Here is a 27616-nt window from a genome sequence, read left to right on the forward strand (position 1 = left end):
AGGAGGAGGAGGAGGAGGGGGATAGATTGACGCTCTCGGGGAAAAAACTTCCCTCCCCACTTCCCACAAATCGTACATAGAGATGAAAGAGAACATGATTTTCCAGAAAGAGATGAAAGAACCTTCAGTTCCAGTTGCAGTTCCCCATTTCATCCTAACCCCCATCCCAATAAAGGGCGAAGAAGCAGGAGATTCCTCCGGTCGGTTTCTTTTTTCCCTTACTCCGCTCCCTTGTTACTACTATCACTATTATTACTCGTATATCTATCTCTCCCATCTTCCTTTCCCCGTCACGCCACGCAGCCATGGTGTTGTAAGGGGGAACGAGAAAAGCAGATTTGTGCCTCACCCAGGTTCGCCTTTTGGTTGGTTTTGTTTCCCCCCCAGTCATGGAGATGGAAGGACGGGCCCGCCTGAGTGCAGGTGAAATCATATACAAACCGACGCGTGAGTAAGTAATAAGGAACGAGGTGATGCGGGTGGGTGTCTCGGGGATGTTCCGGGACTTGCACTTCGCGAACACACACACAAACACACACACATTGTTCTTCTTCTCGATCGATTCTTGTTTAATTGGAGAAATTGGACAGAGAGGGAAATAGCCGGTGGGAGAGATGGTGTTGTTTCTTTCTTTCCATTCGAGTTTCCTTCCTTCCTTCCGGGAGGGGAAGATTTCTGTGAGAGAGCTGCAGTGGCTCTTCTCTTCTCTCCTTCTCCTTCTTCTGTACTACTTCGGCTTTTCCCCACCGTTCCTCGTGTTTTATAGAAGTCTAAATGATATGTCAGGGGAGAAGGACTGGTTCGCATGGTTTCCTTCTTCGTGGGGATCCACGGGAGCGACGATGATATAGCGAAAAACAACAACAACAACAACAACAACAACAAAAGGGTATACATAGATGTCCACATCTCGCCGCGCTTTCAAACTCAGCAATTTCCAGTTTCCCACCCAGATCTCTCTCTCTCTCTTTCACACACACACAGCCATCTTTTTCTTTCCTCTCCTCATCATCATTCAGACCTCCTCCGCATCCCACTCCGCCGCCACGTCCGCCCAGCCGGAATTCCACCTCGCGCCTTCGCCCTCCCCGCACGTCCGGAGTTCCCGTGCCTTGCCCGCGTCGCTGCGCCAGCATCGGGCGGTGAGGTCGTCGCTCACGGTGACGAGGTCGCCGGCCACGCTCCAGACGAGCGACGTCACCTCCATGGTGTGTCCGCGCACGAGCGCGGTGCCGCGTTGGTGGATGGGGAGGGACGAGAGCTGGCTGTTGGCGGCGAGGAGCGAGGTGAAGGAGGAGGGGATGGTGGTGGTGGGAGCGGCGGGTTTGGAGGCTGAGGAGCGGAGGGACATGCGGGGTGCGGGGAGCACGGGGAGATCTTCTCCTTCGTCTTCGTCGTCGTCGCTGTCCTCGTGGCGGCGTTCTTTCCGGGCCAAGTGGCGCTCGTCGGTGGGGAAGAGGATGGGTTCGTGGTCGGCGCTGCCCACCGCGAGCATTTCGCATTGGTCGTTCCTGGCGGGCCGGAGGGCGGCGCGGACGTAGAAGGTTCCGATGCGGAGGGACGGGTGCTTGAAGCCGTAGAGTGGGGCCAGTCCGTTTATGGGCTCGTTCAGCATCCGCTGACGAGCGGGCTTGGAGGACATTTCCGGCACGCTGCCGAGGGCGAGGTGGTTGGCCGAGTAGGCGTAGATGGTCGCATCGCGGCATACGGCGTATAGTCGAGCGCCGTCGCCGGAGAGGACCATGGAGCTGATGCCGTGATTGCGCGTGCGACGGTGGAGCTCGGGGACGGGAGTGCTGGAAAGCGGGACCGGATTGCGGCGGCCGAAATTGCGGATGTCCCAGACCTTCATCGATGCGTTGGCGTCGCTGGATGTGACGATGAGATGCTCACGGCCATGTGGCATGTGCTGGAATGCGGTGATGGAGTAGTTACTCCTCGACTCTTCGGCGTTTGGTCGGCTCGTGTAGCGAAGTGCAGAGGCGATGTTCAATTGTGCGGTGCTGTATCTGGTGGCGGGCTCTCTGTGTCCATCCGCATCCACTTGGTGTTCGAAAGAAGTCCGCAGGCTCTGCACACTGGAGTTTCCAGTGCACCGGAGATCCCAAACTCGGACAGTACCATCTCTGCTGCTTGTCGTGATCAAATTCTCCTCACGAGGGTTGAATCGTACTTGTTTGAGACTGCTGTTGTGACCTGATAAAATGCAAACAACTTGCTGGGTATGCATATCGATCAGTCGAGTGGTCTGATCGCCACCAGCAGATGCTAATAGATAGTCGTCGGGACTGAAAGCCATGTCCATGACGGAGTTATTGTGCACCTGAAATTCGACATGGATTTGTCTAAAGTCCGACTCTGGAGACGTGTCCAACAGTCGGATGCTTCCCCCTTCATTGCCAATAGCAACGAGCGAATTTGTGTTGCAGCTGGCTGAGCAGACCGGTAGACTTGAACCAATAAAATCTTGAACATCATTCGGAGTGGTCATGAAATTTGCCGCTTCTGCCCGATAGTCTGCAACATGATCGACACGTCGAACACCTCGTGAGGTGGCATCGAATCCTCCAAAACTACGTTCCAGTAGTCTTCGTGAATTCCCATTCTTACGCAGACAGCGAATGGGAGTTGGGAAAGGTTCGAGTTCTCGGAATAGATCGGGAAGGCCTTCTGCATCGCTGAACGTGGGTGAAGGAAGACGAACATCGCGTCGAATCTGAGGTACTCCAGCAAATGATACACGCTTGAGCGGCGAAGATTGAGGAGGCGAACTCTCGATGTCGAAGCAAAGCTTCTGGCGTTTTGCAGATCGTGGTAAGGACTCCGCGGGGTCGCTTCCAAGGAAATCGTCAGTGACCTCTCCGGTCCGTCGACGGTTGATGCCATTTCGAGTAATGTCACGGAGCTGTCGGCCTGCTTTACTCGGTTGCGTGTTCTTTGTCGAGGACGATGTTCTCGGCGTGAAGAACTTCTTGAACCTTTTGGGAGTGACCGTGGGAGGCTTTCTCAGCTTCTGACCGCTTTCAGTTGTGCTCCGAGGTCGTAGTGGCGAGGAATCGAAATTCTCTTGATCGTAAGCGATCTGGTGGAGCTCATATTGGCTGGATTGAGACGAAAATGCTGGCATTTCATCCATTGTGTCTCTTCCCTGTACTAATATCACGTTTGACTTCAATGGTCAGATGTGAGAATACCAGGCAGTAACAATGGCGGTTTCCACAGCATTCAAGCACGAATTGGTTGGTGACGTTGAGATGGACCAAAGCGGCCTTTTAATTGAAAAACGCGAGTCGCGCTCAGCTCAAGTCGCGTCGCCCAATTCGACCTTGGGCCGCGGACCTTCGCACGGACATCCGCGACGTGCTTACATAAGTCCATGAATCTCACGGTGGAAAGGCTGGGGTGGCGGGTTATACCGAAAACGGCATGGCCCGTGAAGCTCGAGACGAAATTCTCAAGGGCTCTGAGACTTTTTTATTGTAGGGTTTGCGATAGAGGTTGCAGCCGATGGGCAAAAATTGAAAATATTCTGCAGATTGAATCTTCCGCCGCCGCAATCTTCAGACGGATTGATCAATCATGGCGCCTGTCAAGAGAAAGGCGATTGTCGAGGATCGGCCCAGCAAAAAGTCGAAGTCCACAGATAACAAGGAAACCACAGCGCAAAGGAAGCCTGCTGTTAAATCCGCGAAGCCGGAAAAGGCATCCAAACCGGCCGAAGATGTCAAACGGCCAGAACTCAAATCGGTCCTTCAACAGGAGGATCGGGCATTTCCTCGCGGTGGTGGCAGCATATTGACACCGCTGGAGCACAAGCAAATCAGAGCGGAAGCAGAACGAGATGTGCTGTTGGAACAGGAAAATGGCCAACTCGACGCCGACGAAAACCTGTTCGACGACAAGAAAGACATTGCTGCAAAGAAGAAGCGCAAGGCTTCGCAATCAGGTGGAAAAGGGAAAGAGAAGGGCGAGCCCAGTGGTCACCACATTCAAAGTCTGAGCTACAAGACTTTGGTGGTTGGCAGCGTGGTGCTTGGTCGGGTCACTGCTATCACGAACCGAGACGTCGCAATCTCACTGGCAAACAACCTCACTGGCTTCGTTCCCTTGACATCTATCTCAGAACGGCTCAACACTCGGATTGAGAAGTTAGTTGGAGACGATAAAGAAGCAGAGCTGGAAGAGGAAGAGGATGACGACACTGATGACATCGATCTCAAAAAGTTATTTCATCTCGGTCAATGGCTACGAGCAACAGTTTCTGCGTCGGGCAGCGATGCGGCGGAAGGTGGTTCAAAGAGCAAGCGACACATCGAGCTCACTCTAGACCCGTCACAAGTCAATGGTGGCCTTGACGCGGACAATGTTGTGGTCAACAGCATGGTTCAAGGTTCAGTCAGATCTGTTGAGGATCACGGCATCATTATGGATCTGGGTCTCTCAGACTCCAGCATCAAGGGTTTCATCGGCAAGAAGGAGCTTGTTGGAATTTACAACATTGGTGAAATACAAGAAGGACAGGTTATGCTCACATTGGTCACTGGCAAGGGAAGCGATGGCAAGGTGCTCAAATTGACACCCAATCCCAACTCCTTCTCGGTCGCTGGTGCTGGAAATAAGCTACAGGCTGTCAACGATGCACCGACCATTGATGGATTCCAGCCGGGCACAGCAATTGACATGCTCATCACCGAGTCAAGTTCGAAAGGTGTTGTCGGTAAGATCATGGGTGTGCTCGATGCCAGCGCAGATGTTGTTCACTCTGGCGGCTACGACAAGAAACAGGATTCCGCGACAAAGTACAAGGTTGGAACCAAGACCAAAGCGCGCATCATCTGGACACTCCCGAAAAGCGACGGATCGAGGACTGTCGGAGTCTCATTGCTCGAGCATGTGCTGACATTGACCCCGCCTGTGTCCAAACTCATTGTCAGCCCACTTGCCAAGATCAAGACACAGGCAGTGCAAATGGACCAGCAAATACCCCTGTCGACAACCTTGGAGGATGCCAAGGTTGTTCACGTGTCCCCCGAGCGTGGTGTTTTCTTATCGCTCATCCACAAATCTGGCAAGACCGAGGAAGAACTTCGTGCTTTTGCTCACATTTCCCAACTCTCGGATCAACGCGTGGAATCCATTCTTTCCGAGTCCGGACCTTTCAAGATTGATTCGAGGCACAAAGTTCGTGTACTCTCCTACAATCCCATCGACAACTTTTATTATGTGTCCATGAAACCTTCAATTCTGGAACAAACCTATCTGAGAGTCGAAGATGTTCCCGTCGGCGAGATTGTCCGCGGCACTATTGAGAAGCTGATTCTTGGCGGCACAAAGGGTGTGATTGGTGTGCTAGTCAAAATCACGGATCACATCACAGGTTTGATCCCGGAAATGCATCTGAGCGATGTACAAATGCAACACCCAGAGAGAAAATTCCGCGAAGGTCTTCCTATCAAGGCTAGAGTCCTGTCTGTCGATCTTGACAAGCGACACGTACGTCTGACAGCGAAGAAGACCTTAGTAAATGCCGACAACGCATCCGCGATCTGGAAAGACTACCAAGATCTCACACCAGGAATGGAAAGTCAAGGCACAATACTCAAGCTCACACCCAGTGGTGCTGTTGTGCAGTTCTTTGGCAAAGTGCGAGCGTTCTTACCAGTCGCTGAAATGAGCGAGTCCTTCATCAGAAGTCCCGAAACACATTTCAGGCTAGGTCAGACGGTTAATGTTCGGATTCTGACGGTGAATCCCGATGAGAGTGAAATGAGGGTATCTTGCAAAGACGACAGTACTCTTGACTCAGAGCAGCAAGCGAAGTGGGACTCAATTTCGGCAGGAAATCTTGTTAGCGGCACAGTCACCGAGACGACAGCGGACACCGTCAAGGTTGACTTGGAGAATGGTCTGCACGGAACCATTAAAATCGGGCACCTAATTGATGGCTCTGCGAACAAAGCCGAAAGTGCATTGAAGCGAACCAGGATCGGACAGAAGATGTCAGATCTTCTCGTGTTACAGAAGGCTACTCGCAGTCAGATCTTGACTTTGAGCAATAAATCAAGCTTGATTGAAGAAGCAAGATCGGGCAACCTCATCACCCAATTTTCGGACGTCAAGCCTGGAACTAAAGTCCGAGGTTTCATTCGAAACATTGTTCCAGAGGGAGTCTATGTTGAATTTGCTAATGGCGTGGTTGGCATGATGCCGAAAAGCCAAATCCCACCAGAGATGCTTACCCAGCCTTTGTTTGGTCTCCGTACCGACCAGACTTTGTTGCTGCATGTCATCTTCATCGATAACGAGCGTGAACGGTTCTCGTTGAGTTTACGAGAGCAGAAGGGAAAAACTACCGCATCAACATCACAGACCGCTGCGTCCGAGCCAGTGCAAAACCCAGCCGACGAATCTATAACCTCACTCGCCGATTTCACGTTGGGCAAAGTGACCAAAGCGCGTATCTCGTCCGTGAAGTCGACACAGCTTCAAGTCAGACTTGCAGATGGTATCCAGGGTCGTGTCGACATTAGTGAGGCATTTGATAGCTGGGATGAGATCAGCAACAAGAAAGCGCCTCTGCAAAAGTTCAAGCAGGACGAGATCATCGATGTTAAGATACTCGGAATCTTTGATGCGCGCAGCCATCGATTTTTACCAATCAGCCACAGATCAGGGATGCATCCAGTCTTCGAGCTCTCTGCTAAGCGATCTCGTATCGAGAACAACGATGAAAGCCTATTGACCTTGGATTCGGTGGCCGAGAATGCATCCTACCCAGCATTCGTGAACAATCACGGCAATGGCTTCATCTGGGTCCATCTCTCACCAAACATCAAAGCACCAGTTTCCCTCATTGATGTTTCTAATGATGCCGGAGTATTGCAGCAGCCAGTCAAACACTTCCCTGTCGGAACTGCTCTGTTGCTCAAAGTCAAGAGCGTAGACACAGAATCAGGTCACCTCGAACTGGCAGCAGACGACGATTCTGTGGGGCAGTTGACATTCTCCAGCATCTCCCCCGGCATGATCTTACCCGCCAAAGTCACAACCATCTCAGAGCGCTCTATCAATGTCAAGATTTCCGATGAGGTCATGGGACCCGTTCACATGACCGAGATCAGCGATGACTACGACAAGATCGACATTTTGCAGTACAATAAGAACGACATTGTACGGGTGTGCATCATCAGCGTCGACCCCCACAATAAACGGGTGGTCACGAGCTTGAGGCCGTCGAAAGTTCTCAGCTCTAGCCTACCGATCAAAGACGCCCACATCACGAACGCATCGCAACTCAAAGCCGGCGACATTGTTCGTGGTTTCGTCAAGAAGGTCGCCGAGAAGGGCGTGTTCGTCTCTCTCGGGGCGAATGTCGATGCCATGGTTTGGATCGCTGACTTGAGCGACCAGTATGTCAAGGATTGGAAGAGCATTGTGGAGATCAACCAGATGGTCAAGGGTCGTATCGTCTCCGTCGATTCGACCGGGAAATTCATCCAGATGAGCCTCAAGCCATCGCAGGTCGACCCCAGTTACAGACCTCCTTTGCAGATCACTGATCTGGAGGTCTCCGCCATCGTCACCGGAAAGGTACGGAAGGTCGAGGATTTCGGTGCCTTCATCGATATCGACAACACCCAGCCCAGGCTTTCCGGTCTGTGTCATCGATCTGAGATGGCGTCCAAACCGGTCGCCGATGCGCGCAAGATTTATTCCGCCGGAGATGTCGTCAAGGCAAAGATCTTGAAGGTCGATGTCTCTAGCAAGAAGATCAGCTTGGGTCTGAAGGCGAGTTACTTCGAGAAAGCTGATGATGTTGACGGAGAAGATGATATCGACGAAGACATCGCGGAGGATGACGATGATGATGACGAGGACCTTGAAGACAGCGATGGTGGGATCGCGATCGATGCGGCTGACGACGAGTCGGAGTTGGAAGATACCGAGATGGCGGATGATGGCGTACCTGTGACCACCTCAGGGCTAAAGACTTCTGGATTTGACTGGAGTGGTAATGGTCTCGACACAGAGGCTAACGGAGCAGTCTCGGAGTCCGAAGCGGAGGATACGAAGACCAAGAAACGGAAAAAGAACAAGGCCGAGATCAAAGTTGATCACACTGGTGATCTCGACAAGAATGGTCCCCAAAGTGTCAGTGACTTTGAGCGGCAATTGCTGGGCCAGCCGAACAATTCCGGCCTGTGGATACAGTACATGGCATTCCAGCTTGAGTTGAGCGAAGTGCAAAAAGCACGAGACATTGCCGAGCGAGCCCTTCGTTCTATCCACATCCGTGAGACGGAAGAAAAGGCCAATATTTGGATCGCATGGCTGAACTTGGAGGTGGCATACGGCGACGATGACAGCGTGGAAGGAGTCTTCAAGGAAGCGTGTCAATTGCAAGATTCGTTGGAGATGCACCAGAAGCTAGCTTCGATCTACATCGACTCGGGCAAGCTCGACAAAGCCGACGACATCTTCCGCCGCATCGTCGCGACCAAGAGCTTCCGCGCCAGCCCCGACATCTGGCTCAACTACGCGACATTCCTGATGGACAGCCTCCAGGCTCCCGATCGAGCCCGCGCCCTCCTGACGCAATCCCACCAGTCCATCCCGAAGACCGAGCAACGTCCCCTGACGGCCAAATTCGCCGCCCTCGAGTTCCACGCCAAGCACGGCGACCCGGAGCGCGGGCGTACCATCTTCGAGGGCCTCATCACCGAATGGCCGAAATGGAGCTCCGGCTGGGACACCTGGGTGGACCTCGAGCGGGCCCGGATCGAGCGGGCGGAAGGCAACGAGGCGAAGAAGGACGCGCGGGAGAAATCCCGGGCGCTGTTCGAGCGGATGGCGGCGCAGAAGATGAAGAAGCGTCGCGCGCTGTTCGTGTTCAAACGCTGGTTGGCGTTCGAGACCGAACACGGCTCCAGCAAACAGGCGGAGAGGGTCAAGGCCCTCGCGGCGGAATTCGTGCAGAACCTGCAGCAGGGCGGTGGTGCCGCGGAGGGGAGGGAGGAGGATGATTAGAGTCGTGGGTGTGACATTGCCCTGTCCCCTTCTTCTCGACTCTGTGATGCGAGGGATCGTGTCCTACGTCATTTCACGATGGGATGATTGTTGTATGTTTTTGCCGTGTACAAGTACATGTCATGGAAACCTCCTGTGTCCAATGCTGTTTGTCAACGTGTGGGAGATCATCGGCGGCTTATTGTTTCTTTGTTGATAGGTAGTAGCCTGGCGAAGATGCAGGCGTGTGGACTTCATTGTGTGTACAGTATCCACAGTATCCACAGTATACAGGAGGCCGATCCCAAGTTCCTGGGAATCAAAGTGTGGAGAAGATGGCGGCGGACCGACCGACCAGCCGGCCGGGTAGTTCCGATGGCTGGCGCGGGCGCGCGCAGGGGGGAAGCGAGACTGTTTCCCACCAGTTCGAATCCGGGTTTGGTCTCGTTTGAGAAATGTCTGGCGGGCGGTTCATGCGGCTCTAGCCAGCCAGCCCTTGTTCCTCTCCTCCCTCTCTACTGGGCTTTCTTTGGTCTGGGACAATTCATCCTGTATTCCTCCTATCTGCGACATAGCCTGCAGCTGTAGCGCCGTCGGGAGAAGGAGGGAATGTGTTTGATGTGCAGCCCACCTTATACCGTCATATTCCTCCGATGTGCATTCGATGGTGGACGCCGGCGATGGTGGTGGGCTCATGCACGATATGCCCATATTGCGCAAATTTATAGCACATTGGCGGCGGCGGCGGCGCATATAATAAAGGAGTACCCAGGTAGGGACAATTCCAGATATCGAAGTGATCAGTGGGCAGGGAATGGCCTGGCACAGCAAATTAGATTTACCACCAGGACAGGACAACCTGGCACAGCCAATTCCGAAGAGAATATCCCCCTTCTCTGTACAGCAAGTCCACCCACTGCAGCTGGCTCCGAATACCACCGTGTCTCTTTGATTGTGATCCTGCCCTTTCCCTGACGCGCCAAAGAATGTCCGCTATAAAGCATTTCTGTAAAACAGTAGAAATCGCAGTGAAGCTTGATGACTGACTACCAGGGTATCGTGAAGCGACCACATAACTTTTTTTTCCCGGGGGACCTGCTCTGGCTTCACCACCACCACCCAGCCATTTCTCCCTCTTGCCTACTCCCTCCTGATCGCGCGACCACCCTGAACACCACCAACACGCCGACACCACCATCATCAGTCGCCCGCACCTCGCTCTTTTCTTTACTTTCTGCTTTGTCCGCAACGGTCGATCGTGCGAGAGACCACTACGAAGGAATCGGGCGCTACCGTTTACAGACCATCGAGCATCGCGCCAGTTGCGACCAAACCCGTTCCTTCTCACCAACCTCTCCTACCACCTGCAGCACCAACATTTCCCTAATTTTGCTCAATCGCATACGGCGGCTTCATACTCGGATGATGGATGTCTGACGTGGGCTGTCCACGAGACCATCACGAAATTATACCTGATCGACAGCACTCCACTCCACGAGCGGTAATTTATGATTGAAACTGGTGATCTACACTCAGGAATGATCTCGTGATCGCGTCGACTGCGCACATATCAACCTGCTATCCTTTCCGGAAAATCTGTATGAATACCATCGCTACGGACGACATTGCCAACGCCTGATCGCATTCCCTACCACCCACCACGACACAATCGCACCGTGGAAAAATTTCCGCCATCGCAGTCCTGAGCGCATATCACCAAAATGACGCGACCGGGCCTCGTTCGGGCCGACACTGTCGACCTACAAGACACCGAGAACCCCACCGCCTCCAATCACCAGAAGCATCCACAACCGAATGGCATTGCGCCGCACCAGGCCGCCCAGGTCCAACATGCCATGGAGGAGCGGCATTCGGAGGAACAGAGTCTCGACAATGTCTGGAGAGATCAGGGCGAAGAAGATGCAGGAGCGAACGGCGAGCAGGAAAAGACGAATGGGGAGGAGGACCATGGCGAAGCAGGAGAATCGGAAGGGGAAAGCGAGGACGACATGATGGACAGGATATCGAGCTCGCCGAGCATTGACGATGGTGGGTTTTCTTTTCATTCTTCGCCTCCGATCACCGTGTGGCCGTCGTTGTCGCCGCGATCCTGGCCGGCTCGCTATTCTAGCTTGTCGGCTGGCACATCGTCCGCTTCGACGCCGACTCGCGAGACTTTCAACCAGTCCGCATGCAACTTGTCTTCGTCTTCGTCGTCGTCGCCCTTTGTCGAGTCGCCTCGAAATCTGCCGCTACATCCGTTGCGATCGGTCAGAGGTAGCGTGTCCTATGCGCGTTCACCTACGCGGTCCGAATCCTTTTCGGGAGAGCAGCGGATGGCGTGGTCGCCGGCATTGGGTGACGACGAATTTCTTTTTTCATGCGAATATCATCAGATGGGTAAGTATGAGACCGACCGAGGACGGTCCCTGGGACTTGACGACGAGGAGCCACGACGCCTCTGCAGTTCACACGACATGCACATCAATGGGAGAGAATCGTATCAGTCGAATTTCGCCGAATCTGCAGCTAGCAAATGCGAATGGCACTCAGCTTTTCAGGATGCACCGAACCAGATCGACAGTCCACCCGGCGAACCTCCAAATGCTTCGTTTACGAGCTGGATAGATGGTAAATTCGAGCACCTGTCTGTGATCGATCGACATGCCAATTCCCACAGGCCAGCGCAGATCGATACACTAAATTCGAACCCGTTCGACAATCACCTGTCAGACTCGGCCGGCGACCCTGTAGAACAATCTGATGATAAAGACACTTTCCTTGATCCCAATGACCGTTTGATCGACTCTGGATGGGGTGGCGAATGCTTACGTGACATAGAAGATATCGACTTTGAATTCGTTTACGCCCTGCATACATTCGTCGCGACTGTCGAAGGTCAAGCGAACGCCACGAAAGGCGACACCATGGTCTTGCTTGACGACAGCAATAGTTATTGGTGGCTCGTTCGGGTTGTGAAGGACAGCAGCATTGGTGAGGATCTGCTCAACCTCTACTTCGTGTTGAGTCTAGCTAATGCAGTCAAGGATACTTGCCTGCTGAACATATCGAGACTCCTACAGAGCGACTCGCCCGCCTCAACAAGCACAGAAATATCGACGTAAGCGAATGCCTATGGCTACTGCAAGTGAAACGTACTAATAATCCATCTTCAGCTTTCGGCGACGATGCTCAGTGACAACTCGGAAAAAACAAGGAATCCCCTCAAGAAGGCGATGCGCAGGCGCAACGCCAAGACGGTGCAATTCGCTGCACCCACTTACGTTGAGGCTTCTGATTATGATTATTCGAGCGATGAAGAGGGCGAGACGACTGAATCCTATATCAACGGGGCGCAGGCTGCGGCAGGTACGCAGCAGGCGACAACCGAGGAGGCCGCCGCTGTCGAGCAGAAGGAGGCACCCGCAGAAGTACGAACCAGCACATCGTCTAACAGAGCTTCGTTCGATCGCGAACAGGCTGCCATGGCTGCCAGTGCGCTTGCCGCTGCTGGTGTCACTGACGATGAGCCACAGCTGTCGCCTAAGCTGATAGACAAGACTGGTATGTTGAGAGATTACGTCCGGTGTAAGGACCGCGCTAACATCCGCAACAGAGGCTGCACCATTGAAGTCCCGAAAAGGAACTCCTCGGAACGCCGACTCCTTCCTCAAGGACGACGGCAGCGAAACACGAAAAATCACACTTACGCCCGGTCTCCTTCGCGAAGACAATGCGCCTCTCAAGTCACCCACGGAAAGCACTCGTACCGCTAGTATGGAGAGTCTGACCAAGGTGTCGACATTCGAGAGTGATGGCAAGAAGGACAATGAGAAGAAAAAGAAGGGCGGTATGCTCAGCGGCTTCTTCAAGAGCAAAAAGAAGGACAAGAAGTCCAAAGACAGCGGCAACGACCTCGATGAGAAGGTGTCCCTCGATATCGTTCGCTCGTCATCGACATCGAGCGATAAAAATTCGTTCACGGATCGTACGGCCAATGGCCAAGCCGCCCAGAACGCGGCTCAGGGACGAATGCAACAGACTGCGTCGACGCCAGCGGCACAACAGCAGGCTCAACCGGAAAGCGGCCAAGTCTTCCTGGCGGAGCTCCCAGGCTCCGAAGTCGCGCAAGAGATGGCCACAGGTCAAGAATCATCCATCCGTGCCCCGCCCAAACCTCTCACCGGTATCCTCAAGACCAGCAGCGACAAGCCGAAGAAGGCGAAGAAGGCGAAGAAGCGCATGATGTTGGACGACTTTGACACTCCGGCAGAGGAGTGCAGAAACCCCTTCGAGGACGACGAAGACGACGACGATGACGAAGAGGGGGGACGGTCAGGTTCGAGGACGTTCATGCACGGTACCGAGATTGTCCACATCCCGATGCCAGGCGAGGGCGACAAGGAGGACAGCGAGGACGATGACGACGACGACGACAGCGAGGACGACGACGAGGAAGAAGAAGGCCCCGGCGGTCTCACCAGCCCCCTCCGCGCCGCCGAACCCATCACCAACACCACCGCCGCCGCTGCCGCCGCCGCCACTACACCAACCCCCGAAACCACCCTCGAACGCAAACCCAGCAACCCCACCGACCGCGCCGCCACCACCACCCCAACAATCACCAGCCCGACCCCCGGCGGCGCCAACCCAAGCCGCACCACGACCCCGCTCCGCAACCTCATCAACCCGACCGACAGCCCGATCCCGGCGCACCTCTCCCCGCCACCCCTCACCACCGCGCCCAGCCCCACCGCGTCCACACCCTCCTCCCAACAGCAGCCGTGGAACGACCACTCGCTCCGCGCCTGGCTCGAAGACGGCCGCGAGGTCCGCGACATGCTCGTCATGATCCACGACAAGTCCGGTGTGACCCCCGTGGCCGACAACCACCCGCTCATGGCGGGCCTGTACGTCGAACAGCGGAAGGGCGTGCAGGACATGATGGGCCAGCTGGACGGGCTCTTGGGCGCTTATTTGAACCGGAAAGGGGTCCGGTATTGAGAAGGTGCCCTCCTTCCTCGCCTAGCAGGTAGAAGGGGGAGGAGGATTCGTTTTGACGATGATGGTGATGATGGGGGAGTATGAGAGTCGAGGGACCCTTGTGTGTGTGGTATCGGTCGTTTTATTTACGCTCTTTTTTCCCTTCTCTCTCTTTTCTTTTTGGTCTTGTATGATATTTATGGATCCTCATCATCATCATCATCACTGGATTCACTTTGCACTACCATGTCATGTTTTCGTAGCGAGTTAGATTCGTGTGCGACCTTAGAAGATCACGATACTACGGAAGTCAGGCATAGCTCCGCTATGTATTTGTAAAGCTCCATCGTCGTGGTTTTCAATTCAGTTATCTCGCTATCGAGAGGGGTACAAGTGAATGGTCTATGTCACGACCGTTCTGATCTCGCTGAGCGAATCTCCCCTCGGCAGTTCCAATGGCGATTCGAAAACCATCAACGCGCAAGTTCAACGTCAGATCACCACTTGACTGCCCGACCTTCAGGCTGACTGCTTCCTCCGGTCGACCACGGCTGTCCAGGAACAAAGTCTTTGGCTGGAGGACGAGCTGGTGGAGTTGACCGAACCGCCGACAACGGCGTCGTGACCATGCCAGGTGCTGCTCTGGGAGGTGAACCGTCGAGGAGTGACTCTTCCTTGACGGGCGGGGGTCCCTGCTGTTTTCTCGTACTGCCCGAAGCAGCTTCCAGAGCCTCCAGTCGCTGTTCAACGTCCGTCAGACGGAGGTCCAATGCATGTCGATCGGCCCAGAGATCGTGATTGTCAGCAACAATCTTTCCGATATCGATATCGAGCCTGGCTACATGGTCCTCGCTTTGTTTCGGACGCGTGGTGTGGTCCGGAGCAGGCGAGGCATCCGGAGCGGTCTCGGCGGCGATGGTCGCGGGAGATTGATCTAGCTTGCCGGAGATTCTGGTCTCACAGGATACCATGCGGACGAGCAGCTCTTGTAGCTTGACGCGCTGTGTCCCGAGCTCGGCCTGCGCGCGCCGGACATGCGCGATTGCTGTCGCGTTGGATGCGGTTCTGTCCTCGAGGTCGCGAAGTCGCTTTTCCATAGCTTCGTCGGGAGACGTGCTCTGACTCGTTTTGGTAGGTAGCTCGAATATGCTGTGGCGGAACTGGTCTTTCGATGAGAATCTGATCGACCATTCACATGTTTTGTTCCGATCTTACAAGTCGCTCCCGCTCGGTGTCTCGATTTCTTTCATACAAGAAGATGTCTCGGAAAATCGAAGCAGGAGGTAAATGACTCGCGCACTGGGTGCCGATAATCCTCAATTGATCGAATGTGTAGGTCTTGACGAGGCCGATTCTACTGTCTCGCCTTCGAAGTTGATGTGGTTCGGGCGATGAAGACGTTGCTGGTACCGTGTCAGCGTGTTCTGGGCCTGGATCTGAAAGGAGGCAGCGAACAGGTCGATGTGCTGAGAGAACTGTTGTCCCCATTGGACATGACTTGCTCGTCGGCAAGCGAATCTTTGGAAAGCGAATATCTTTTGGGGACTAGAGAATACAATGCTGCTCCCAAGGTAGTGAGAAGACGATGCATGAAAGTACAGGCGTGTGACTTGGAGAGCGAGAAGGACAATGAGTTCGATTGCGAAAGGTGTCAGAATGTTGCAGACACCGGCATGTGATGTTCGTGATGTTCATGTTGGCAAGGTGGGTGACAGCACTCACCATGTCTCGCATTTGACCGTACTTGCGCTACCTCTACAGTAACAGGTGCAGTTGCGTGTCGGAAGTGTCATCGGGGGACTTGGAATGGCCGACCTGTCACTTCCTTCCTGTGGAGAAGCCGCTTGTGTCATGGTCTGCTCCAGACTCTGATGAAACATTTGCCCAGGCGAACCTTGGAATTCACCGTCCACCTCCATCATCACATCCAAATAATTTCATTCGCCGAGGCAAAGCAAGGCTCGCTCTCCAAACGCATTGACTACGCTTTTCTCCTGAGTGAGCATTGAGCTCAGCCAGCGACGGGCATGCTCTAGCATTGGTGCGCCAAATTTTATCACGATGCAGTCTCGTCCTGACGCAGCAGACCAGAAGATGCGATGGATCTTCTCCGTCCGATGCCGCTCGTTGCGCCAAATCGTATGCGGATCGAGCATCTCCTCGCTGCCATCGTCACTGCCGCTGTCCCATTTCCGGGCCCCGATTCGTGGAGTGCTTTTGAACTCGTCCATGAAGAACTTCCCAAGCCCTTCAAACATGTTCCCATACAGGAAGAGCGTTCCGTAAACCGCAAGTCCCTCCATGCGCTCCGCAAGGCCTTGCGATGCGTCCCTCTCGTCCAGAATCATACTGTCTCGCAGGACAAGTCTACGTCGCCCATCATCCTGACAAAGATATATCTCATTGCGACTAGTGTAGTGATGGAATGACCAGTTCTCGCCATTTGCAGGGCGGCCATTGGACACCCAATCTAGGATGCAGAGGCTGCCATTGTGCATTCCCGGCGACTTGGCCGCGTGGACGAGATAGGTTTGCTGCTGCAGGAATGAACTCTTCTCGAATGGTTGGACTGGGTCTGGCAAGTAACAAATAGCAGCGTTGGGAAATAGATCCACAGTCAATGACTGTTTGCTCAGGAGTTCTCGGCTCGGCGCTTTGAAGATCTTCGTGCTGCCTTGCGTGAGCAGTATCAACCTCGTGGAGGCCTCGACGGTGATTTTGAGATCGACACTATCACCAGCGACCACGCCGCCTCCGTACGCTAGCAGGTAGACTGTGTGGATAAGATGTGCAGGCTCATCGTGTTCGTCATGCGTCCACAGTGGCGCAGGCGAAACCAACTTGAGAGGATATTGATATTTCAATTCCTTGAGCCTTGGAGTGTCAGGAGGCAGCAAGGCGAGATGGACGATACCACCGCCAGGAGTGGATTTTGGTGAGGAGAAGGCAGTGGACATGATTGTCCTTCTTCGAAAGCATTATTGACGACGATGGACCATCGTGCCTGATGATCAGAGTTCAAATCAGAGATCAATCAATCATAGAGCATACTCCATATTCACGGCGATAACAAATAAATATTACATACATTGTTGTTATCGCAGGGAGATGGCTGTCTAGCGCACCCATTGAGAATTGACTCCACAAATGTTACTACAGTGTAGGCTGGAGATCACCCAGGTGTTGCCAGCCTCAGGCATTTCCACCCGCGAAACAAGGGCTGTTAGGTGCTTGTCACGCATCCGACGCGTTCTCTGAGGGGCGCGTCATGCCCTAACAATAAATCACAGCGCAGGCAGCGTACCAATACTGTGTGCCCATACCACACCAATTCGATACATCATCGGCCGTGCTTCGCTGTTGTCGCGACGCCCACCACGAATTCGCGTGCACGCCGCGGTCGCATTCATACAACCTTCATGCCAGGTCGTCTACTGGAAACCATGGCTTCGTCGTCGCCAGCTCCCAGCGCCTCTGGGCCGAATGTCCGCACATCTGGACGCGTCCGCAAGCAAACTACACATTTCACTACTAGCGACTTTTCCACTGGCAAGCGAAAACGCGACCACCCAGATAACGAGAACGATGATCCCGCAAGGGCCGATGAAATTAATGACGACGATGAAAGCGACGAAGATGATGAGGACGACGAGGCGGACGAGGAAGAGCTGCGCGAGCAAAAGAAGCGGTCGCGCAAATCCAAAGGCGCTGCGCCCAAACGACCCGCCCAGAAGAAGCCCAAGACACATAACATCTCGCTGCCCTTCAGAGCTGCCCAACCAGCGGCGCGCAAACGAGCGACCAAGAAAGTCAAAGCGGTTGACTCGGCAGACGCGCAGGCCGCGGGCGGCTTGTATGCGGACATCTTCGCAGGCGACAAACCGTCCGAGGAAATCGTGGCGGCATGGATGAAGGCGTTCGATCGACACGAGTCGCGCGCGCTCGCGGATGTGATCAATTTCGTCTTGAAAAGCGCGGGTTGTGATATCAAGATCACTGAGCACGACATTGAAGATGTGGACGGTGCCACAAGCAGGCTCACCGATATCCAGGATGAATACATGGCATCGGAACCTACAGACTATCCTTTGATCGCCAAGGGTAGAGGTGCGGTGTCTTTCAAACAGAGTGTGGCCGACTTTGTTGTGACTTTTGTCAAATCGGTCGCGGCTAATGGCTTGCTCTTCTCCAATCCCGAGTTGATTGAGAATATCGAAGTTTGGTTCTCCACCATGACATCAGCTGCAAGCCGCTCCATCAGACATACCTCCACTCTGGCATCGCTGAACGTCATCACAGCGCTCTGTGATGTTGCCAAAGAGCTCAAGGATAAATCTAGCAATGCCACGCGTCAAGCCGCGTCAGAGCGCAAGAAGAGCCGGGTGAACAAGGACCGCGCGAAACAATTGGATGCCAGCGCGAAAAGCGCCAGCGAACAGTACGAGTTTGTGGAGGGGCTGATCAAAGATTGGTTCGACGTGATCTTCATCCACCGGTACCGTGACGTGGACGCTGCGATTCGTCGCGATTGTGTGGAGGCGATAGGAGACTGGTTCATGATTATGCCCGATATTTTCTTCGACGGGCACCATCTACGATACCTCGGATGGGTCCTCAGCGATCAGTCTCCAGCGACGCGTGGTGAGGACGTTAGGCAATTGCGCAGATTATACAGTGACGATACGAAGCTCGCGGGTCTCAAGACATTCACAGAGCGCTTTCGATCACGCCTGGTCGAGATCGGAACAGCCGACTCGGACGTCAATGTCCGAATTGCTGGCATTGACTTGCTAGACGTCCTACGCGAGAACGAGCTCCTCCAACCAGACGATATCGACGCTGTGGGTCGCATGATCTTCCACGATGACCTGCGAATTCGAAAGGCAGTAGCTGGGTTCTTCGCCGAGAACGTCAACGATCTATACACATCCAAGCTGGAGAGCCTGGGCGGGCTCGACAATCTTGAAGATTCTTTGCCAGAAACCACAGAAGGCAACTATTCAGCGCCACGGTTGGAATGGCTGCGATACAAAGCTCTCGCGGAGATGTTACAATCATATGACACAGACGACAGTCTTCCTGATCACGTTGAGCGCAGCAAGATTGATGGCGCACTTTACCTGAACGTGACTGGGGTTGAGTCGCGATTCTCATTACCAGTGGCAGTCCTATATCCGAAGATCGCCGAACTTGAAGACTGGCTTGCACTGGCAGGTTATCTCCTTTTTGATCACTCGACGAGGAAAAGCCATCGAGCAACTGACGACGCCCTCACTCAATTGAAGAGCGAATGCATCACGACGGAGACGGAGGAAATCATCCTTCTCGAAGTCCTGAACGCAGCCGTCCGCTTGAGCCTAGAGGATCTTGCGGACAAATCATCGACCTCGAAAGGAAAGCTGACCAAACAGCAGCGTGAGAATTTACAAGATGAGCAAGAAGAGAGCGTAAGGCATTTGATAGAATTAATACCACAATTACTCAAGAAATTCGGAGGAACTCCGGGGACCGCAGCGGCGGTGCTTCGATTGGAGAGCGTCCTCGCATCGACATCACTTCAAAATCTCCGACAAAATTCCTCGACGTATGGCGGACTCCTCGACGATCTGAGCAAGCAGTTCATGTCACATGGAACAGATGAAGTGCTGGCTCCGGCCACCGCAGCAATCTTTCACGCGAGATCATATGGCGAATTGGATGATGTCACAGCAGATAAGCTTGCTGGCCTATGGGAAGATGTAATCAACAATCTGTCAGAATTGCTGAATCCTGCTACAATCGCCGTACGCGGAGCTTCTAAAACAGAAGAACTCCTGGCCCTGGCAAACAACTTACGTCGCACTTTCCGCCTCAGCATGATCAGTGATTGCACGCAGCCGTTAGAGGATACTGGCGTGGCTGCTACGAACACTGCCGCTGGCAAGGAATACCACGGCGCCATCGACTTCCTGATCGATCTGATCCTGCGAGCGGTACCATCAAGTGGGCCCAACCTAGATGCCGAAGAAGCAGCACTCGAGGATCAGGTCGCCGCTCGTGCGGCAGAGGCGGCATTACATTACTTCCAGTGGAGCGTGAAAGCGCTGATAGCGACCATCACCACTGGCACTGACACTGAGATTCCTTACAAAGTCCTCGAAGCTCTGGCTGAGCGGCGCGATGCATACGTGACAAACCTGGCACAAGTCCTAGAAAAGCGAAAACCGTCCGAAGAGGTCTGTGTGGCTGTGGCAGGTTGTCTGTTGGATCTCTACACCGTCTCAAACGTGTTGGGCACCGTCACAGCCAAGCCCGGCATGAGCGATGACTACACCGTTTTGATCATGGATTTCGAATACGCGGACAGCACGATGAAGGTGTTCCTCGCGCTGGAGAAGACCGTCGCCAGACTCTCCAACAAACAACTCGACGCACCCGTCTCCGAGGACATCGAGGACGCCGACGCCGAGCCCATCGACGACGACCCCATGTCTGACATCGAATCCGACGCCGACGACGAGGACGCCGACGGCCCCGCCGCCCAACAGACCCGCGAAGCCAAACTCCTCAAACCCCTCCTCGCCCAAATGCACCTCTGCAAATACACCAGCAAACTCGTCCTCGCCATCAGCGCCGGCGTCATCCGCGACAAGGCCCTCCGCAAACGCCTCGAGCTCAACAAGACGAAACTCGGGCCCAACTTCAAGGAAGTCCTCGCCTTCCTCGACGTACCCAATATGCAGCAACGTCTCCTCAAGAGCGGCGGCGGCGGCGCAAAGGGAAAAGCTAAACCTTCTGCGACCCTAGCCAAGAAATCCCGCCCCGCGCCCAAGAGCAATGCCATCGTCGGCGAGGACGACGAGGACGATGAGATTGAGGACGACGGGCCCGAGGAGGAAGCGAGGCAGCGCGCGCTTCAGGAAGAGGAAGAGGAGGCCATGGGCGATGCGGACGATGTCGAGGAAGACGGCGATGCTGCGGCGGCGGCCGCCGAGGATGAAGACGAAGAGAGTGTCATTGGCGATTGATCCCGAAATTTCTCGAAGAGAACTGTTGCTCACGCGCGCGAGAGAGGGAGGGATATTTAATGTCGGCAATTTTTCTTGGACGGTATGACCTGCCCCCGCCCTGTTTTATTTTAATGGAGAAAGTAAGAGTGGGGACAGCAAGCCCCAAAATCATCATAATCCTGCAATCGCTATTCGCCCATTCCGTCCTTCCCTGCATTTCCCCATCTGTCCTCTCGACCAATGCCTCATTGTGAAGGCTGCTAGCCGTGACGAGTCGAGAGGTCTGGCGAGAAACACCAAAGAGCCATACATGAGGACGATACGCCTGTGTTCTCACCCTCTATCTCTCTCTCTAAAGGGAGGTATGTCATTCCATATAGTCAGAGTCGTCCACGATGGCGTGTTGTAGTGATGGGAATATACCGAAACCCCAGCATAGGCTCGAACTGGCTGTCCCATTCTCTCCGTCGAAAATCCCCCCTCTCCCTCTCCCTCTGATGCAGAGAACCATTTCAACGACCCTCCGTCCCCTCCATCCCTTCTTTCTTTCGCGATCGATCTTGCAAAATGCTTCGTTTTCTCGAGTCCGGCACATATGATTGAGATTTCGGGGATGCGGGATGAGGGAGAAGAAGAAGAAGAAGAGGAAGAAGACGAAGTGGGCATTTTGGGAAAAGACTCGTTTGAATGTTCATGTATTAAATATTATCACCTCTCTGTCTCGCTCGTCGTCGAATCTGTCGTCCTTCCTCCTGTTCCGCTTCCCTTCTCCTCTCTCCCTCTCGATATCTCTCATTTCCCACCTCTCTCCTCCAATCCTCCAGAAGAGAGGAGGAGAAAGCCCAACCTGCCCCAAAAATAATAGAACCCCTCCAACGACAAACATATGCTCTCCCCGAAAAGGGGCGTGAGCAAAGCGGTCCAGAAGAAGAAGAAGAGAGTCTCACTCGCTCCCTCCGACCTGCCGTTCTGAGCGTACTTGCGCGCTCAAAAACTAAAACCAAAATTAATCACGCAAAACATAAGCATGGGCATGGGCACATTCATCATTAAAACCCCGCCCCGCCCCGCCAGGCCAGGCCGGGCCCGGAGCAGCCAAGACAAGATCGTCCAAGACCTCGACGAACCGAAATAAAGTAAAAAGAGAACCAGCAGAGCGATGGGGAACAAGGGAACGAGGTCATCCCTCGCGTTGCCTCGTGGAGAGGACATTCCCCCGCCCTCACGAAAACGCCCTCCTCCCCCTCTCCGCCCGCCGGCGCCAGGTCGCGCGCGCGGCGCCGGGCAGGTCGTCGACGTTGAGGACCTCGGCGCCCTCGCGCAGGAGCACCTGCCAGACGTGGTCGCGCAGGCCGCGCGGCCAGCTCGGCGTGTCCCAGTAGCGCGCCTTCAGGCCGCGGCGGCGGGCCCCGCGGATCTGTCCCCGGAGGAGGTCGAGCTGGGCGGCCGTGAGCCGGCCGCGCCAGATGAAGCCGATGGTCCGGGAGAAGCTCGTGCTGGCGTAGTAGCTGTTCGTCGGGTCGTAGGCGGAGGCCGGGGGGAGGGCGGCGAGGGCGGTGGGGTTGGTGGGGGTGCTGCGGCGGAGGAGGGGTGGCTCGGAGGATGGGGAGGAGGTGGTTTCGGGTTCCCAGAGGCGGTCGAGGGGCGCGTCGAAGAAGATGTCGCGGTGGGTGGTGGAGGCGGTAATCAAATCGAAGGGGGCGTTGCCAGTGCCGACGATGGTGACGGCGCGGGGGTGGAAGGTTTCGCCGTCCCAGTAGCTGAGGTAGTTCTTCTCGCGGAGGGGTCGGAGTTGGTCGGAGACGGAGCGGAAGGTCTCGTGACCGGGGGTTTTGAAGTCGACGAGGAGGACGAGCGTCTGCTGCGGGTCCTCATCAAAGACGCCATGGCCAGTGGTGTTGGAGAATTCCGTCGAGGGGTTCATCTTGTCGAGGAACTCGGTCAGAGGATTGACGTATAGACTTTGGAAAGTGCGGTTCCGCGTGAGGGACGCAACATTGTGGCTGCGAGAGGGACGCGTCAGTGTTTCTTATAATCTACTTCCTCGAGCCTTTTGCGAGAAGGGTAGAGCGATACATACCCGACGAACAATTCGTCGTCGAAGAGCCAGACATCCGCCTCGACGCCGGTGCAACCCCAATGGATCGCGTCGAAGAGCGGTACCCTCCGCCAGTAATCATTGTGCGAATGACAAGGGATGGGGATCACATCCCGTGTCGCATCTGTAGGATACTCCTTCAGGCCCTCGCCGAAATGTCCAGCCGCGCCCCAGTTGGGTAGGAATTTGTCGTCGTAGTCGTCTGCGTCCCGACCAAAGTATTCGCTGCCGAACACGGCCTGTACGAGGTGGACCACTCCACTGCGCGTCCATCAGTATGTGTGTTCCTTTGTCTCCGCCCGAGCAGCTGCGGACAGGCTCTCGCGACTTCCGTCGGACAAGCGGTCCAAGGTATGATGATACTCACAATATCAACAACAGTCCCACAGGTACCACCACCAACAATCTCTTCAAGATGGTCCAGAATTTCGTCCGCCGCCGCGGTCGCACGTCTCTTTTCTTCCGACTCAGAAGCCCATCCGGGAGGTCATCGCGCGGCGCTGTGAAGTAATCGTAGTCGAGGGGTTTGGCGGCGGTCTGATGGACGTCCATGCCCAGCGCATAGAGGATGCGACCGATCATCGTCCGCCGCGTGCGCTCTTCGAGATAATCGGATGCGACGGGGAAATTGGGGAGATCGAACTGCGGGAATTCCTCATCCTCGGTGTTGGAGGAGTAGTCGCCGCGGTAGGAGTTGGAGAATCCCGAGGTGGAGCTCTCGCTGACTTGCTCGAGCAGGAAGCTCTCGCGCGGAGGGATACTGAGGCCGAGTGGAGCTGCCATTCGCGTGTGATTTTGCGAGGAAGGTGGGAGTGGTGGTAGGTTGAGAGCAGCGTTTGTTGGTGGTTGGACCCGCAGGAGCTCCCTCTCTCGCCGTACGTCCCTGTCGCTCGCGACTACCAGGTGGGCGCCCAGTCGCAGCTATTGCGCAGTATGAGCGCAAATCTCTGGCTTGAGCAAACAAGGCCGGTGTTAATCCGTATTGCGAAGAAGATGTGAAGGCGACGTTGGGACATGCACGACCGCCAACTGGTTGTTTGGTTCCTGACGGGGTAAATAGTGTTGTCGGGCGGATTCGGGGGGTGCCTAATTGTCCTCAGGGTCGTGTCCTCCGCGGAGAAGAGTCCGATGTTGGGAGAGATGAAGACGGGAATGAATTAAATTATGATTAGGGGACGAGATTATTATGATTGTTGCTTGCTGAGGATCTTCCAACGACCAAGGCGGTGATGATCCAGAAAGGTAAGTAAGTAATATTGAAGAGAGAATAATAGTAATAATAAGAGCGAGTATGGTGATTGTCACCACCCACCAGTACGTACAACACACTACTGTGGGCACATCAGCTGTTGGACTATCGCGCATAGAGAGAAAGCGGCGGGTGAGAAGGTCTGAGCACCAGAAGAGGTGCGCCAAGGGGGAAAACGGCGACAATCATCATTATTGTTATCATACAGTGATCGCAGACGGCACAGCTACAGCTACACATATGTACACATCTTATGTCTGTCTCTCCATCAAACTTCGTACGAAAGGCAATGCGACACGGAAAACATGGATCCATCCGACCTGTCTCCCCGGCCGGCCTTCCTACATGAAAACCAGACCGACCATGCCAATCCACGGCATAACAACGACGAGGGCGAGACATGTAGATCGAGGGCCCGAGCTATCTACGCTACCATAGATTGGACGGCAGAGTGGAGACTCCAGTACGACAACAATCAATCGATCATCCATGGCGTACAGATCGCAAGCAGCGTCGTGACTAGACGACTAGATCATGTTCACCGATAATGATGATGATGATGATGATGATGATGATGAAAAGACCCTACGAGATCACTCGGCTGATATGCACACAGCACAGGACAGCACAGGACAGGACAGGACAGGACAGTAGTGCATATTCGACAGCCACCCAGTCCAGTGCCAGTGCCAGTGTGCATGAGAAGACGCCATCCATGCAGTAGTCGCAGGTCTGGAGTTCTCGACGTTGAAGCTAGGTCGACATCAGCAGACCGTCAGAGGAAACCTCGATGCCTACCGTATCGCTATCATCATCGCGCCGTCGAAGCGGATGTGGATTCCGTCTGATCTTTCCCGTCGATCGTGTAGAAAGACGGCATACAGGAACATATTTACATAAATACATATATATGTGATACATCCGTAAATAATTCACACGTTGCTCCTTGGAAGCCATTCCCCGCCGTAATGTTCAGACGAGCAACATCGCACATATAAACAGTACCTTACTCATATGCATGTGTAGTCCACTATCGACCGATCGCCTCGTCCACTTCATGTAATAACCCTCATGACCATCTCCCCAGCCACCGCCAAGCTGGAGAAAAGGTCTCCCATCCAACCAAGGGCAGTCACCATCGAATCCCATCAGATCCCATCATCAAATTCCTCCCCACGTCGTCGTCGATCAGCGCGAGGTCGGATGGTGGGTGGGCGGGCGACGCCATGACATTCGCATGATATCTAGGTATGATGGAAAACCTGAGAAAAATACAAACCCGAGCCGGCGCCGGCGCCCGCTTTTTCAAAAAAAAAAAAAGAGCAAAACGGCGGAGCGGAATATCAACCATGTCTAGTAGGGACGCTTCGATTCTGGACATGGGAGACATGCTTAGGTCCATCTCTGGTTTTTTTGTATCCTCGTCACTTTGAGAGGACCAGGGAAAGGCAGAGGGAGAAGGGAAGAAAGAAAGAAAGCGATTGATGGAGGTAAATCTCTTCTCCGACTGGCAGTACTGATATAGAGGCAAAAAGGAAGGCATCTCGCTCTACTGCAAGTCTGATTTCCTCACTTGACTCATCTCCACCGGGACACCGTTTTTGATTAGGTCGAGAATCCCAGTGAACGCTTCTTTGGTCCTCATCTTTTGCTTCCCTCGGAGGAATTCTCCCGCGGCGAGTGAGAAGGGAATGAAGAAAGGAAGAGGCATTTCTAAACCACACCTTCTCCTCCTCCTTCCCTATGGCCTTCTTCCCTCCTTTTTCCCGCTGCATCATATCTCTCGGCCCCGACTCCTCGTCACTTGTAACCATTTCCGCCACAGAGAGGAGGTTTCATTTCCGCTGTGCGATTTATGCATCATAATCATAACAGTCATCATCTTTCTCTTCGTCTCGTCTCGTCTCAGTCCTTCCTCTTCTTTTTTTCCCTCCCCTCGCGCTCTCTCTCTGTGTTATCTTCTGAACGGTGTCGGACGGTCCCATCTAATTCGTATCCATCGCCTCCGCGCTCTTCCCGCGCTTCTCCTTGACCCACGCGACGAATTCGTCGATGACGCTCGGCCAGCTGCTCTCCTCGCTCCAAAAGCTCATGGAGTCGTCCTTGACCGTCTCGAGGGCGAAGACCAGCGTTTGTTTCCAGAGATCCTTATTCACGGCCTTTTTGATCTTCGCCTCGTAGAATTCCAGCCACCACTCTCGCCACGGCGTCGAGTCCGTCCGCCAGTCGAACGCCGGGGTGGAGAAGAGGAGCTTCCAGAACTCCAACGCCATCTCCATCGCCAGGCTCTTCTGCCGCTCCTGTAAGCCGAGGGCGAAGGTGTGGTTGTAGACGGCGCGGAACGCATCGCCGCCGGAGGGGAGTTGCGATCGACGCTGTTCTACTATGGCGCTGATTTTGGGGAGAGAATCGGCGTTGGCAGCGGCCAGGCCATCGACGCAGCCTTGTCGAGTGATGACGCCGAGGGAAGGCGATTGAACGAGTTCGAAGAGTACGAGGGCGCCGACGTCGGTGATATCGATCTTGAGGTCGCCGAGGAGAGTACCGGTACCCTCGAGGTTGATTTCATCTGGCGCCTCCTTGGGATTGTCACGATATTTGTCAAAGATCTTGGTCACGGCGGCGCGATTTGAGCTGGTGTTGCTCGCAACGGGCTGGTTGAAGAAGCTGATGAGACGATTCATGTCAGTTCACAGGAGCGATTGTAACAATTGCAAGACGATTTCAATGCAAAGACCGGGGGCGAGATTTCGTAATGACCAGAGCTGGTGTCAACGCGGCTGAACGGAATCGGGATAGTCTGCGGGAAACAAGCATAGATAACTAGGACAAACGCGAGACTTACGCATTGATCGCGGCACTCAAGTTCCAATTATGCTGTTTCAATACCTTGCCGGCAGTGGTCTTGTCCGCCGCCGTGACACCTATGAATTCAGCCACCAAGCCTTTCTGCTGCGTGGAAGACGGGGCTGGAGCCATCGAAACTTTGGTGTCAGCCTTCCGAATTGCAACCGCAGAGTGGTGCACGCGGTGGGATGAACTGCGCAAAACGTCTGTTTCTATCCAAGGGACGGAATTACAGAAAGTGAAACGATGATGGAAAATCGACCTGCGCGCGCCCGCTCCTCGGAAAAACAATACGCAGTGGAAACGAGTAAAAGATGGTGATGATGTGGAAAGATGTATGTGTGTATGTGAAATGACTAGGGCACGATAACGAATGGATGCGGGCGCGAGTGACGACGTTGATGGACAATTCGGTAGGACGATACACGCGCGGGGTTCGAAATT

At 54.3% G+C, this 27616-nt stretch overlaps 7 protein-coding genes across 7 annotated transcripts in view; 4 read left to right on the top strand and 3 right to left on the bottom strand.

Annotated features, from left to right (window-relative positions):
- The window catches only part of K489DRAFT_414471 (uncharacterized protein), a gene marked incomplete at its 3' end in the record, with an annotated part of 4048 nt that extends 3962 nt beyond the window's left edge, over nucleotides 1-86 (top strand). The window contains exon 2 of the mRNA XM_033608168.1: nucleotides 81-86. Coding sequence (XP_033463953.1) covers nucleotides 81-86 — 6 coding nt within the window. The remainder of the gene's footprint in view (nucleotides 1-80) is intronic.
- A 469-nt stretch (nucleotides 87-555) lies between these two features.
- On the bottom strand, nucleotides 556-3254 carry K489DRAFT_374995 (WD40 repeat-like protein). Its single transcript, XM_033603584.1, has one exon. The coding sequence runs from the start codon at nucleotides 3134-3136 to the stop codon at nucleotides 1016-1018; it is 2121 nt and encodes a 706-aa protein (XP_033463954.1). The 5' UTR covers nucleotides 3137-3254; the 3' UTR covers nucleotides 556-1015.
- Nucleotides 3255-3492: 238 nt separating this feature from the next.
- K489DRAFT_374996 (nucleic acid-binding protein) lies at nucleotides 3493-9307 on the top strand. The gene has a single exon (XM_033603585.1). The coding sequence runs from the start codon at nucleotides 3580-3582 to the stop codon at nucleotides 9025-9027; it is 5448 nt and encodes a 1815-aa protein (XP_033463955.1). The 5' UTR covers nucleotides 3493-3579; the 3' UTR covers nucleotides 9028-9307.
- Nucleotides 9308-10585: 1278 nt separating this feature from the next.
- K489DRAFT_1352 (uncharacterized protein) lies at nucleotides 10586-12881 on the top strand. The gene is made up of 3 exons (XM_033599071.1): nucleotides 10586-12127; nucleotides 12183-12570; nucleotides 12623-12881. The coding sequence occupies exons 1-2, from the start codon at nucleotides 10728-10730 to the stop codon at nucleotides 12556-12558; spliced, it is 1776 nt and encodes a 591-aa protein (XP_033463956.1). The 5' UTR covers nucleotides 10586-10727; the 3' UTR covers nucleotides 12559-12570; nucleotides 12623-12881.
- Nucleotides 12882-13140: 259 nt separating this feature from the next.
- K489DRAFT_310249 (uncharacterized protein) lies at nucleotides 13141-20996 on the top strand (the record flags this gene model as incomplete). The annotated part of the gene is made up of 2 exons (XM_033600690.1): nucleotides 13141-13340; nucleotides 17588-20996. 2 exons carry the CDS (start codon nucleotides 13141-13143, stop codon nucleotides 20994-20996), a joined length of 3609 nt encoding a protein of 1202 aa, XP_033463957.1.
- Nucleotides 20997-22200: 1204 nt separating this feature from the next.
- Nucleotides 22201-23279, bottom strand: K489DRAFT_311675 (uncharacterized protein; the record flags this gene model as incomplete). The annotated part of the gene is made up of 2 exons (XM_033600800.1): nucleotides 22201-22981; nucleotides 23059-23279. Coding segments are annotated over 2 exons (1002 nt in total), but the record flags the coding sequence as incomplete, so codon positions are not given.
- A 3031-nt stretch (nucleotides 23280-26310) lies between these two features.
- K489DRAFT_405686 (uncharacterized protein) lies at nucleotides 26311-27304 on the bottom strand (the record flags this gene model as incomplete). The annotated part of the gene is made up of 2 exons (XM_033607175.1): nucleotides 26311-26992; nucleotides 27171-27304. The coding sequence occupies 2 exons, from the start codon at nucleotides 27302-27304 to the stop codon at nucleotides 26311-26313; spliced, it is 816 nt and encodes a 271-aa protein (XP_033463959.1).
- Between the last annotated feature and the right edge of the window lie 312 nt (nucleotides 27305-27616).

The sequence above is a fragment of the Dissoconium aciculare genome, assembly GCF_010015565.1.
Source record: "Dissoconium aciculare CBS 342.82 unplaced genomic scaffold K489scaffold_1, whole genome shotgun sequence".
Lineage (NCBI taxonomy): Eukaryota > Fungi > Ascomycota > Dothideomycetes > Mycosphaerellales > Dissoconiaceae > Dissoconium > Dissoconium aciculare.